Source organism: Sylvia atricapilla, chromosome 11 (assembly GCF_009819655.1).
Source record: "Sylvia atricapilla isolate bSylAtr1 chromosome 11, bSylAtr1.pri, whole genome shotgun sequence".
Lineage (NCBI taxonomy): Eukaryota > Metazoa > Chordata > Aves > Passeriformes > Sylviidae > Sylvia > Sylvia atricapilla.
The window spans coordinates 3,693,360-3,707,743 of NC_089150.1; the positions used below are offsets into that span (position 1 = coordinate 3,693,360).

The 14,384-nt window shown below is 45.9% G+C and overlaps 1 protein-coding gene across 2 annotated transcripts; it reads right to left on the reverse strand.

The window, feature by feature from the left end:
* Nucleotides 1-366: 366 nt before the first annotated feature.
* Nucleotides 367-13,927, reverse strand: GXYLT2 (glucoside xylosyltransferase 2). Of its 2 annotated transcripts, XR_010744494.1 has the most exons (7): nt 13,741-13,927; nt 13,408-13,539; nt 7,458-7,709; nt 5,103-5,226; nt 2,636-2,808; nt 1,540-2,042; nt 367-1,493 (listed from the first exon to the last, which is right to left on the reverse strand). XR_010744494.1 is itself a non-coding variant. In XM_066327173.1 (6 exons), the coding sequence occupies exons 1-6, from the start codon at nt 13,879-13,881 to the stop codon at nt 1,863-1,865; spliced, it is 1,002 nt and encodes a 333-aa protein (XP_066183270.1). In that variant the 5' UTR covers nt 13,882-13,927; the 3' UTR covers nt 367-1,862. The 2 variants fall into 2 exon arrangements, 1 of the variants encoding a protein (XP_066183270.1); XM_066327173.1 differs by having other exon boundaries at nt 367-2,042.
* Between the last annotated feature and the right edge of the window lie 457 nt (nt 13,928-14,384).

Genomic DNA, 14,384 nt, shown 5'->3' on the forward strand with positions numbered 1-14,384 from the left:
TTCTCTCAGTGAGTAGAAGCGTACTCTTGTTTAAATTGGCAACTGAAACTTTAGCTGAAACAGAAAATCCTAAGGCAAGTTGGAAAGGCATCTCTGCTCAAGTTTAAATGACTTTCTGGGTCCCAGCCTCTCAATCGCAACAGTCGAGCTGCCTCTGTCCTTCAGATGTCAATTTACACTCGGGTGGCAAACACTGCGAGATAAGGGCTGGAGTCAGAATACATTGCCTAATCAAACTGTGATTTTGATTTGCAGCAGAGGTGCAAACAAGGTTTCTGCTCCTGTCATGCTGTGAGGTTCAGCAGTTCTGCTGTCCCTTACTCCAAGTCCCTGTCCCAGCACTCCCCTGCCCAGCCGCCTGCAGCTCTGCCTGCAACCCTCCTGCTCTCTGCCAGCCTGTGTCACAGACACTCTCACACTCCAGGGTTTGGGAAAAGCTTCTTGGAACTCCATCCCCTGCACAGGCTCTTACCTGGCAGCCTGGGATGGCACCAAGGTCCTGTTCTCCCTCCTCTCAGGAACTGCCACACAAGGAGAGAGAAATGTGCGAGATAAAAGGGAGACTCCTGGAGCCTGTTTCTTCTGAAACCCTGCACTAGTCCTGACTGCACAGGGGAGAAAGCCCAGAACTGCAACTCCTCAGCAATCCTTGTTTAACTTTGGGAACATATCCTTTCCCTCACCCACAGTCCCCAGCCACATCTCTCCAACAAATGTATGATACAAGTAGAGGATGTCCCATCTGTGCCAGTTTTCCTCTCATTAGGGGGAGGCTTCATTATCTCACCCTGCTCACCTCACTCCTACTCTGCCTTAGATACAGAAGTGAGCAGTTCCGAGTCACGGCTGATGTTTTCGGCTGAACAGACTTGAAAAGTAAGATAATTTTCTCTGCTGCTTCCTTGAAGTACTCCTACACACACCCTTGGGGCTTGCACCTAGAAAATGCCCTCTGGGAGTCTGCTCCTGGATCACTGCTCTTTAGGAGTGAGTCTGCTCTTGGATCGCTGCTCTGTAGGAGTGTCCTCACTTCCAGTTCCCCAGGGAATGCTCCCAAGCACCTTTCAGCTACTGCAATTAAAAAAAGCTCTTTGTGCATATCACAAGATGATGATCATGCTTTGGAAATTTAAACTAAATGAAGTATTTTAAATAAACATCAAGCCATGTTGTATCCTCTCACTTTGAGGCTACTCATTATGATCCCAGCATAAAGACCTCAACTTCCCCATCCCTGGAAGTGTTCAAGGCCAGGCTGGACAGGACTGGAGTAACCTGGTCTAGTGGAAGGTGTCCCTGCCCATGGCAGGGTGTGAAACAAGATATCCATGATGGTCCCTTCCAACCCAAACCATTCTAGAACTCTGTGGTTCTGTGATCCCAGAAATGGAAGTGCCAGGCAGAAATACATTTCCATTAGGAGAGGGGAGTCAGGGGCAGCACTGGCCATCTCCCAAGGCAGGGATGGAAAACTGTCTGGCAGTGGAACACTGCTGTTACTGTGAAAGGAATAGCACTTGAAGAGGAAAATGGATCAACAGTACCTGGGTTTGTACCTTTCACTGACAATAGTCTTGGACTGTGCCTAATGCAATTCACATTACCAAGAATACATTATCAAACTGTAAGGGACTGGGAAAGCAGGCCACAACTGTATCCCACAAAGAAAGGATTCTTCTGCTGTTCTCAGCAACAATCTCAGTAGGCTTCTAGGATTTCCTGCTTTTTGTCATTTCAAAGGTCATTAGAAAATTGAAGTATATTAAATCTGAGTTTCAGTAAAACAGTTCATATTCTTCCTTTATATCCTTCATGAAACGGAGTACAAGACTTAAAACTTCCGTGTAAGAAGAGAGCTACAGTTAGTATCTGTGGTTGGCCCCCAAATACACGACACGATTTTCATACACCTTCTTCATCGTTTTCTCAATTTGCTTCAAAAATACTTGTGGAATTCTCCCACATAAAGTGTGCACTGTATCCAGAAATTTCGACTGCAGAGGGTAGTACAAGGACTGGAAGAGATTGTCTTCAAATGGAAACTAAAGAAAAGAAAAAGAGAATTTTTAGTTTTCACTAGTGAAATCTGTAAGAGAAAACATTCCATAGGTGGGGAATGTCTCGCCCCTCACCTGCTGAGTGTCACCAACCCATCACTTCATACCCTGCCTGCCTGAGAGTGTGCATTGACAGGAATTTTATTAAGGTAAGGAAACAGGAATTTTGGCAAGCAGAGCTGTACACACACAACATCCCAAGTGGACACAGGCACCTGTGTCTGTGGACAAGCTTCTGCCCTCCATGTGCCTGGGGGCTTGAGGTGCTCAGGGGGGACAAGAATTCCCTGGGAATTTATGGACCAGAGCTGCAGCCCCAACCTAAGAAACTCCAGTCCAGCATCTTTTTTCTACCTTCAGTATTACAGAAAAGCAATTTATCAGCCTTTCTAATGACTGTAACACGAAGGTGAAACATTTAAACCACCTCAAACGCACGAGAGGCCAAAACAACCCCGTCCATTTGCGCCTGGTGGGTTTTACACAAACACCACCGCCCAGCCTGGCGGCTGGCAGAGCAGGAGTGAAGCAGGAATCCACCGTGGGACACACGGAGCGGCTGTGCAGGCAGCACTTACATCCCGGATCACCTCGTAGAGGGCCTTGAAGGTGGGCTGCTTGTCATCGTGGTACACGCCGCGGTTGCCGTGCAGGATGGAGACGCCGTCCCGCTCCGCCCCGCGGCAGTTGCTGCCGTACATGCAGTGGTCGGGCCGGTAGTTCCACTGGCACGGGAACACGTACAGACACTCTGCCCACGGCACCGGGCCACGGGGAAGGAGAAGAGACACGTCAGACAAGAGTTACAACGAATTAAACCAGCCTGGCAGTGATGGTCAGGGAATATGCGGTTATATCTTTTGCGAATATCCGCGACAGAGACACTTCCCTCCCTGGTGGGGGACTACACTCCCCAGCTGATGGTCCTGAACAGGCAGGAAAACACAAAATCTGCGATCGAGGGAACAAAATCTACAACCCGAGGGAAGCCTTTAGAAAGCTGAAGTGGGAGAATCAAACCAGAGAGGAGTACACAGCAGGTGGCACTGTCCAGCGCCCTCTGCCACAGCAAGGAGCTCCTGGAGTGACAGGAACCACGGGGGAAACACATCGAGCAGTGAGGGTTGTGAAAAATCCCGACTCCTCCCGGAGCCAGCATGGGCAAACTTGCAAAGTATATCCAGTGTTTGCTGCTGAAGCTGTCACAAAGGCCATGGCAATTTGTTACGCAGCAGAGCATAAGGGGTGGTGTATTTTATTCACAGCCCTCCAAAGAGCCAACATCCATTCATTTCACAGCTCTAGGTTATTTAGAGATGAGCCTAATTTCTCACAAAGGCTCATAACTCCCTTTCTCCTGGTGATTTTTTTTTTAAACTCTGTGCACACAGTGCTTGCAATCTGTTTGTCGTAAATCACTCCAGTCCCTGCAACCTTTCTGCCTCGGCCCTGGGGAACAATGAATCAGGGCTGGTGCCAGCAGGGCATGGCAGAAGCAGTGAAGATTGAATTCTTCCCTTGGCCTTTCCAAGGTTCCTGGGAAGCCTGCAGCTGGTGCCGTGGGGTTCTGCAAAAGCAGGAGGAAAACGTTCAGAACTTTTCTTCCTTTAAGGCCTCTCGAGCAGAGTGCTCCAGAAAGGGAGAGCAGTCTTTGGAGAAGGGCAAAGGGAGCAGCTCCTCAGGCCTGGGTAACAGAGTTCTCTGGTTTTAGCCCACATTTATAAAAAGGCACCTGCAGCAGTCTTGGCCAATTCCCTCCCCAGGCACTCTCCACAACCCAGAGCTTCAACCCCCAGAAAGCCCAGTTTTCTGTGTTAACTGTACCCAGTTCTTTGTTTTCTTTTCTTGAGCAGTCTGATAGTATGCAATTCATAAAAAATTCCTTACTAGTACCAAGGAAAGGACAGACTGTGGTGCAGAGGAGTCCCCACATGTGGCTGTTGTAGGGAACACTCATCACAATATTGAAGTAGTTTTGCAACCTTTGTTTTTTCCTGCACACCTCAGTGAACAGCTTGTGTCTGACTTCACAACTAATCCGGCTCCACCTTCTTCTTTCTCCAGGAGACCACACTCCCATAACACCAGTTTCTTTTTGGAAATTAATTCCCATTCTATTTTTCCAGAGGACTAGGGGTGATCTACGGTGTCCCAGCAACGTTGATGTTTGACATCTGTCTGCAATAAACAGATGTTTGCTTTTTGCTTTGCTTCTTCTCACTCCAGCAGTTTGCCTGGATTTGGGTATATCCAATTACCCTGTGACTCCTTACACAAAATGAAAAGGGAGCAGAAGAAATAAAGATAATTCCAAATTTGTTTTATTCTTAAGATCACTGGAGGTGACGAGGTCATAAGAAACCAGGAGAAGCAGTAGGGATGGATACTCAGCATCCAGTTAGAAGCATGAATTAAAGTTCTCAGCCTCTCTGGGAAGTGTGTGCTACTCTCCAGTGTTTAAGTCCCTGCATTTCTCACCAGCAGGACATCGATGACATCATCTGCTGCCTGCTGAGGCCGGGTCACTCAGCTCAGAGGCTGCAAGCTGCTTTAGATGAGATACTCCAATGGCTGTGTCCACTTTCTGTCTATATTAGCTTGTTACTTACTTTCTTAAGTATCACAAGTTAGCTGAATTTCAGAAAACCGAGGCTTAGCTTTGCACAAAGTGTGGCACTTTCACATTCAGATAAATATCTGAAACAAAAACATTTTTGCAGCTACACCCTGGTCCAGTGACGCCCTGAAGCACATACACGACATGAACTTCATCCCTTCACTTAATTAATTTTATACCTCATTATTTTCTCAAATCTCCAGAAAACAGATTTACATATTCAACGGAACAAAGTCCAAGCCCCACTACCTGCAGCAACGTCAGAAATATTTTCACAGGTTATAAATCCTTTGAGGGTGCAGTTAAACAATAACTCCACATCAGACTATTTATGCATATTATAAATAACAAATAGCAGTTAAAAAGAAAATCAAGCTCAAGATATTTTCTCAACACAGATAATGATGACTCTGAGAATCACTCCTTACCTGGGTTAAAGTAAAAAATGATATTTAGTAAATCCTGGTCTCCCCACGTGATGTAATTTTTATACTTTTGGTACAATGGATATAACATTTCCTCCCAAGTCAAGCCACCTGGTATCAAGCTGTTCTGCAGGGCAGGAAAACAGAAGCCAGGGGTTAGTATCATGATCAGTGCTGTGGTTTCTGACTCAGAGTGGGCACACACAAATCTCTAAGTTCTGCTAAGTCATGTTGGACACCCAGGTGAAAAATGAAAAGCTGCCAGGAAATGTTGGATCTGGACAGGGCTGTAACAGCAGAACTCACTGTGTTTATCTAAACAGGAAAACAAAGTCTCCTGGGCCCAGCTCTGATGTCAGCTCCTGCTATTCACTATTTCCTTATTCACTTTTTCAAGGGAAAAAGTGGAAAAAATGCAGGGACAAGGTGAAAACAAAGATATGAGAGCAAGAGGAATATTTGGGGTGGTTTTTTTTTCTCAAGCTGTCCCTTAACAACGCAGGGAAACCCCTGGCATTGCCTGAGGAACCACTTGGGGTAAGCAAAGTTTTAGTGATTACAGAAAATGTGCTCAAAGACACACATCTGTCATGAAAATGTTCCCTTCTCACTTACACCAGTTCACAGAGTCACTTATCTGCAGCAGGATGCAAAAGTCTATTCACAACAGATGCAAAAATCACCAATTTCTCTGCGTATTCACATCAAGCTTTCCAATTTTAAAAACAACACAGCGACTGCACTGAAGATCCTTGAGTCTGTTCTTTCATGTATCTTTTCAGGGAAATGTAAGAAGTTGGGGAAGCCATTTTTAACACTGCTACCAGACTGCTTCACCTGCAAGTTCTCACTGCTCCAGCCCTGAGGAAGCTTCATTTATTTTAATAACCATGTTCACAACAGCTTTTAGTATCCAATTATAATATTCTGTATTGCTCTACGACGAACTTTATGCAATTTTACACTGAGCTTTCCAGGATGTGAAAGAATATATCAACCCTGAGTTTCTGCAACAGCTGCATTTGTTCTCTGTGGGTTTGCCCCACACTCTGAGGGCCAGCCTGTAGAAAAATGGCTACAATAATTAGCGAGACTCCTTCTCCAAGGTGTTTTGTAAATCAAAAGGTTTAATAAGGAAAAATAACAAAATAACAAAACATTGCAGAAAACAAATAATAAGAGGCGCACAGGAGTCTGAGAAACCTTGCTACCACACCTCCAAAAGCCTTTACTTCCTTTAGTGCTCTTTCTTAAATACTCAGTTCTTTAGGAGGGATAACTTGGCTTGCAGCCATCAGAGAGAGACACAGGGTTTGAAGAACAGTGACAAGACCCAAGAGGTGCTTCTTTCTCAGCCCTGAGCCAACCCTTCTCAGAAGGGTATTGAACCTCCTGGGTTCAAGAGGTGAGCCTTAAACCTTCCCTATACGTGGGAACATCTGCTGGGTGCAGAGGGCACATCCCTGCAGCGGGGGGCATCACTGCAGCAGAGTGCATCACTGCAGCGAGGCGCATCACTGCAGCAGAGTGCATCACTGCAGCGAGGGGCATCACTGCAGCGAGGGGCATCACTGCAGCGGGGGGCATCACTGCAGCAGAGTGCATCACTGCAGCGAGGGGCATCACTGCAGCGAGGGGCATCACTGCAGCGGGGGGCATCACTGCAGCGGGGGGCATCACTGCAGCGGAGTGCATCACTGCAGCGAGGGGCATCACTGCAGCGAGGGGCATCACTGCAGCGAGGGGCATCACTGCAGCGAGGGGCATCACTGCAGCGGGGGGCATCACTGCAGCGGGGCGCATCACTGCAGTGGAGGGCTTCACTGCAGCGAGGGGCATCACTGCAGCGGGGTGCATCACTGCAGCGAGGGGCATCACTGCAGCGGGGGGCATCACTGCAGCGGGGCGCATCACTGCAGTGGAGGGCTTCACTGCAGCGGGGGGCATCACTGCAGAGGGGTGCATCACAGCAGCAGAGTGCATCACTGCAGCGGGGCGCATCACTGCAGCAGAGTGCATCACTGCAGCGAGGGGCATCACTGCAGCGAGGGGCATCACTGCAGCGGGGGGCATCACTGCAGCGGGGCGCATCACTGCAGTGGAGGGCTTCACTGCAGCGAGGGGCATCACTGCAGCGGGGTGCATCACTGCAGCGAGGGGCATCACTGCAGCGGGGGGCATCACTGCAGCGGGGGGCATCACTGCAGCGGGGCGCATCACTGCAGTGGAGGGCTTCACTGCAGCGGGGGGCATCACTGCAGAGGGGTGCATCACAGCAGCAGAGTGCATCACTGCAGCGAGGTGCATCCCTGCAGCGAGGTGCATCCCTGCAGTGGGGGGCATCCCTGCAGCTCTCACCTTGAAGTGTGTGCTGCGGATGCGTGTCAGATTCATCAGCATGACGCCGGAGTTGAGGCCGGTGGTGCCGTAGTAGGGGTGCCGGGCGAAGCGGCTGTACCAGCCGATCTTGGGCACCTCGTGCTCGGGGGCCATGGCAGCCAGCTGCGTGGAGTTGAACTCCCTGAGCAGCTGCCAGATGTCATCGATGGGCCTCAGGAAGAGCACGTCGGTGTCCACGTAAAGCAGGGAGTCCACGTCCTTCAAAATCACCTTCGGGGGTTTGAGCGGCGGCACGGGGAGCAAGCCAGAGAGACAACAGACACGAAGATTATTGCCAAAAGGCACTTTGGCTTTAAACTGATAATTTGGAGGTTATTGATTTATCAGCTAAATGTAATTACACGGAGGAACAACGGTTATCGGATTATTGGCTTGTTGTTTGCTGTGGGTTTGGTTTTTTTTTAACTGCACAATAAAACAGTTACCAGAGCACTGAGGTTGGATTAACCTTCTTATGAAGCAGCAATTCACTGAGCTCCCAAAAAGGAGCAAGGACTACTTAGTACCTGTTCAGAAATTACATGTAAATAATATATATTTACAAAGCTATATATATATATTTATATATTTTCAAGATCTCTAAGTGGTGAAGCATACAGTGTTCTCCTTGGCAGAAAGGGTAACCCAAGAGACCAGAATATTTAGACTTACCTTCATATATAATTAATATATACAACTGTTTCACATTAATTAACACAACCCCATTGATTACCAATATAAGTGCACCCCCCTGAAGAACAAAATTTGGTTGTTCAGCAGAAGTGTCACAGTAAAACACACCAGGTTGTATTCTGAGCTCTGTTACCAGATTCTGTGTGAGGAATAACCACAGTACACTTGGTCAGGCCAGGAGGGTATAAACTGCAGATTAGAGGCAGGACATTTCAGAAGTTCCTGCTGACCATGTTCCGCCTTGTGGCTGCCCAAATCTTTACACATTCCTTCATTAACATCCATGGTGGGACAAATGACCTGCTGCTTCAAGTCTTTGTAAAGTAATAAAGATCATTATCCACAGCTGACCAACACTTCCAACTGCATTTTTGTTGATCTTCTTCATTATTTGCTAAAACTGACCAAAATTTCCTGAAGGACTGAAATTTTCTTACTTTGGTCTAGCAAAAAACCCTATTTACCTCTTTCTCTTTCTTTGAAAAGCAAACCTAAAAGCCTTTGGATTTTCACCATGTGGAACACAACAACCACGCTCTCATCCAACTGCAATGAAATTAATGACAAACTCTCCTATTTATGCAGGTTGCAAGAAATTCTACCAAAGAAATTGGGCTTTACATAAATTCTAATGTGTTGTGACTGAGGATTACCTGTGAAATAGAGTGAACAACATCAGGATTTTCAACAAGTGGGTGAAAAATATCACCTCTAAGCATGCTCAACAGGAATCCACTAAGATGCCAAATCCGTGAGTAAAGACTTAAATGAGATTTTTCACCTGACTGAACACTTTGGGATTCAGACTGACATTTAGTCAAGTTTAACAAATCCCTGACCTGTATTTCTGACAGGATAACTACATGTTCTTCCTACAGAACAGGGCAAGCAGGAGAAGGAACTGTCTCTGCATTTTAAACAAAACTTATGCGTACAACAAACTCTAAGTAAACACATTCAACACAATCCAGATCTCTCTGCTGGATAGAAGATTATAGCAATACAGCATTTTCCCACAAAATTGCCACAAACCTGCCTGTGGAGGTATCAGTAAGTAAGTGACAAAAATAGTTCAATAATACACTAAGAGCTCAGAGTAAATATTTGCAAATGTTAAGTATCCTCAAGTCCAGCACTAAAAAAACAAACCAATAAAAAAGACAGCTACTGTAAGAGTAAATCAAAAGGAGGAAGACAATCTGAAAGGAAGAGAAGTTTTCAGTTTAAGGATATCCTGGGCATTGTGTATTAGCACCTAGCAGCCCTAATTCATGGGTACCTGCTATATGAAGTCACACAAAATCAAAAAACATTAAAAAGAGAAAAAATCATCCCCAAATTTAGTCTGAGACAGGAGGTAACACTGGAATACAAGCAGAGCAGAAGCTGTTAGACTTTGCCTGTGGATCCACAGCACACTGAAGATGATGTAAGGTTTTTAAGGCAGATTTTAAAGAATTTTGAGGCATTTTTCCAGCACAGAAAGCTTACCCCACTTCAGGGGGAAGTTTAACAGAGGCCTATGGACCCTCCTCACCCTTCCCAAGCATAAGTGACAGCTTCTTCCAGCAGAAAAACATTCTTTCAGCAGCTTTCAACACAGAAATAAATTTAATCTGTGGAAGCCTATGGACTGTAATAATCTTCCTACAGATTCAAGCAGGTATTTCAGTTCCCTGTGGAGTGCCTACCAGCACCTGACCCCACCTTGTATTCCTCCTCTCAGGACTCACATGCTCTCCCTTCTGCTGGTTAAAAGATTCTTCTTTCTCCTGTGTCCAAGGTGCTGCCCTGCAGTGACACCCAGCTGGCTAAAAAAAGAGCTGTGCTACCTCCTTTAAGCCCTTCCCACTTTCATATGTTGAGTGTTAAGACTCCTTTAAAAGCTGCAGATATCAGTTTGAATTGCTCACATCTCTCCTGGCTGTGCCTTGGGTAGGGGGGGGATTTAATTTCCCCAACTGCAGCTGTAGGAGTTCCTCAGAGAGCAGGAACCTGCAGTGCAGGTTAAAAGTGACACGCAGAGAGCTGGAGCAGCAGCTTTGCCAGGCTGCATCTGGAGGTCTGAGCTCACACAAACCATGCAGACACACCTGACAGCCTGGGATTTTGGAAAGGGATAGCCAGAGCCATGGTTTGCTCTGCTTGTCTTCCCCTTGCTCTGCAGGCACTTACAGCTTAAAAGTGTGATTTTTTTTTCCTTTTTTTTTGCAGCTATATAGAGTATTCTCGGTAAATCTGTCAAAAAGCTCTGCACAGAACTGGCTATATTTAGCCTGGCACTTCACTTAAATACTCAATTATCTGTAATTTGATTTCACAACTTCTGTCTCCATAGATTCTCCCTGTGTTAGCAAGGTTGGCAAGGAATAACACACTCCTGAGTAAACACACACTGGGCTGTGAGGCTGGGCTACCTAAGGGTTTGTGAGGGCTCATGCGGCAGCTTAGCACAGCTTTATCCAAAATTAGGGACAAATCACTAAGCTTGATGCTCGAGTAACAGTGCCACAAAGTTGAGTTACTAAACCTCATTGTAGTAAGAGATTAACTCAAGTTACAGCAGAGACTTTTGTCTAGATAAGGCCCTGGCATCTATTCCCACTGGGCTGGATACTTGAGCATCCCTCAAGAGGAGAGCTGTAACACAGGGATATTGCTAATCTGTCTTAAAAGCTCTTAAGTAGATTAAGTGTTTTGAGAAGGGCTCTAAATGTTCATCCAAAAATCATCCAAAAATCCCTTAAGCATTTCAGGATACTTCAGCTGATTGTTTTCGTAGCTGCAGAAGAGCAGCACAGAGACAGCTGCAGCCAGCCCTGAGGGACCAACATCCCTGGGACCAGAGGATGTTCCTCACCTGCTGTCTTAACACCCTAAACACTGTCTTAAACTAGTCCCCAGTGACTGCTGAGAGCACTGCCCTCCTAATTTCACCTTATAGTTTCATTCTGTGCTTACAAAAAGATCTGCATCTTCCTCCCTGTGTCTCTGCAAATGCCCTGGATGGTTTTGTTGCAGCAAGAGACTGACTTGTGAGATTACACTGAGGTTCCATCTACAACCCCTGCCTGCACCGAAGTGCCAAATGTGATCAGATGTCTCAGAATGCCTCTGAAAAGCACAGGATGCTGTAGAGCCTTCCTTAATATTTCAGCATCCTGTGTAGAGCCAACGAGTTGGGAATGTGCACCTTAACTCAGGACAGAACAGTTCAGTACTCTGAATTGCAGGGTCACATCCCACAGCTCTGCTCCCATCTCTGGGTAAAAGCACTGAAAGGTTCTCACCCAGTTTTCCCTGAACACATTCCTCAGACCCTCCTGTCCACTTTCACACGCCTGCTGGTGCTGCAGAGGAGATTTCTTTGGCAGGAGAGGCACTTGTGAATCAAAGACTCGCATTCCACTTGGGCTTAGCATTATCAGGAGCAAGACAATTTGCACAACTGAGAGCTAAACAGATGATAACTGCTGCTCTCCTGGGGTCCTCCCTAAAGCCAGGCACATTTCATGCTCCTGCAGGGAAAAATGCAGCTCAGTATGAGGAAGGATTTTAAAAAACTCCCTGATATTCTGCTGGTATTTATTAAAAATAAAAGCCAAACTATTTTTCTAAATAGTAATACTTGGAACCCTCTGCTCCCACTGCGTGCAGACAGTTCAACTGGGATATCAGAACCCAGTTATCAAACACCAAAAGACCAAAATAATGGCTGGAATTACCCAGAAACAGCCCAAGGTTGTGGCAGCCTGTGAACTCGAGCACAAAAGCTCGGGGGTCCCACAGGACATTTGGCACCTCAGCCACGATTACAGCTTGTTTATTATACCCACATCAACTCTGTGTCAGCTGCAAGTCCTCTTGGACAGCCCGTCCTACACAGAGCCAGAAACCTCAGCCTGACCACACACAGCACTCTGCAACTGCCCCTGCAGAAACAGCATCTACAGCCCAACTGCCCCCTCACTCTGCTGACACAACATGCAGCAGGTTAATATTCCTTAAAAGAAGTTACTGGAGAAGTTCAGCAACGTGAGAGGGACAAGAAGGAATCAGTAAAAGCACTGCCCAGCCTGAAGCAAACAGCATGAACACATAACCCCTTTCTGTCATCAGAACAGTCAAGAGAAATAAAAGTTTAGTCATTTCTATAATTAATCTCCCAAAATGACAGAAAGTGTCACAGAAGAACAAAGATTTCTGTTTACCCAGGACATCCTGACACCCTGTATGGAACGAGCTAACGCTTAGGATTATTTTCCAGGTGATGCAAATATTTAGTCAGGAGAGAGAGGATCCCTGCTGCAGTTGGAGTTACTTCCAGCCCATCTGGCCTTTGTGCTGTTGCTTGTCCAGCCCTAAATGGCAGACCAGCAGAACTGCTGACAGCACATATTTTCTCACATATGTATTCACAGGCTATGTATCTGGACATGCAGCTGTCTCCTGATTGCTTCCATCTGAGAGGGGAAAGATTTCTTTTCCCCTCCCCACCACTCCTAAGACAGCGATGAAGAAATCTGGATCATGTGAACAGCTTGTCACTTCACTGGAGTCACCCCAATCAACAGCAACCCACAAGATATTTTTTGATAGATGTTCTCAGCTCCACAGAAATTGCTTTATGCGAACGTTCTTTCAACTTCTGATATGCAAAATTGGTATCAACACCTCCCTTCTCTCCAAGATTACGACACTGAGTGTAACACAACTTTTCAGTGAACTTGAAGAGTCCAGGATACACCAAGCTCTTGCATGAAATCCAACTTCAAAAACTGGAGTTATTACCTTAAGGGCAATTCTGACAGTCTTGGGGAAAAAAAAGTAAAACTCAAGGAAAAGGGAATGTTGAGAGCATCAATTTAAGGGCTAACATACGGAAAGGAAGATGGCTACAGAGGGCATGTGGTCAAGAATGTTATTTACAAAAGGCACACAGCACCTACTCCAAAAGATCTGCCCTAAGAGAGCTCTCACACTCTCTCTAGAGTCTGGAGAGTCTGAGAGACTCATGGAACCAGAGACAAATCAGAAACACACATCCTTTGTTAGCCAGGAAAAAGCCAGGCTGGATTTCTGTGTTGTTTTTTCAGTGTCTTAAAGCACAGACTAAAATTATCTTTAAGCAGATGTTTCAGCCTGAAAATGGTTTTAATATTAAAGCAGCAAAGCTTCCTTTCTGTGGAATTAACCTTTTCCTGAAGCAACCTACTGAGAAATCCAGGTGCCTTACCGGAAGAAACAGACGCTGGGCAGCACATGGTTTGAATAACTTTTTCCATTCCTGAGCATTTCCTACTGAGAAGGTTATTGGGTAAAAGTTGGACTCAAACTTCTTTGTATATGAGGAAGGCCACTCCTTTAACTGAAAGACATGGTGGGAGGAAATCAGACACTACAAGTTACAGAGCTTTTGTAAAAAAAATGCATGCATAAGGAATTTATAACTGTACAGTAAACGTGCTCAGCTGCTACTTGTTGATGTCACCATAATTTTTCTCAGAGATTTACAACTTCTATTGTAACTAACTCATCTATTTATTTACCCAACAACAAAGGAACTCACCTTCTTCTCAAATTCAGGCTTAAGGGAATCCTCGGCAAAGATGTGGAAGCAGAGCCTCCTGTTGCTGAAGAGAACTGCTGATTTCAGCATGATCAGTGTCTCCTCCAGCCGGTCCCCACATGCCACCACTGCCAGATGCATGCACTGCAAGGATGAGGGCTCCTTGGGATGCTTCTGCTCTCCAGGCTTCCTGAAAATTCAGGGATAGGCACATAAAAATCACCGAGGAGACGTGAAGAGAATCCCTCATCAACAGACATCAGGGCTGGTACATTTTTCTTCATCGTTTTGTAAGAGATCAGGAGGTTTTTTCTGGTGAGATATTTACAGAACAAGCAAATAGCATGGTAATTTCTGTCCACAGTACAGATCAATAATGTTACAATTACAGCATAAAGAAAAAGGCTAATTTCTGTTATTCCTACATTTCTGAGTTTGCAAAAACCACTGCACTACAGACACGGTTTAAGCCAATTTCACAGCACCCCAAAGCAGACACCACCTTGCTCTGTGCAAATGACAGGTCTTCCCCCAGCCCAGAGATCACAAAGCCAGAACAGAGTTACAACTACCCAGCCAACTTCCTAACACAATGCAGATCACACAACTGCATCCAGAAACCTTATTTCCAAGCCCATCATGGC

Bases quoted from the DNA above. Each gene is read 5' to 3' on its own strand.
- GXYLT2 (XM_066327173.1), bottom strand. From the start codon at position 13,881: ATGCATCTGGCAGTGGTGGCATGTGGGGACCGGCTGGAGGAGACACTG. The intron at 2,809-5,102 runs GTAAGGAGTGAT...TGCCGTGGGCAG, and splicing joins CATTTTTTACTTTAACCCAG to AGTGTCTGTACGTGTTCCCG. The intron at 2,043-2,635 runs GTAAGTGCTGCC...TCTTTTCTTTAG, and splicing joins TCTACGAGGTGATCCGGGAT to TTTCCATTTGAAGACAATCT.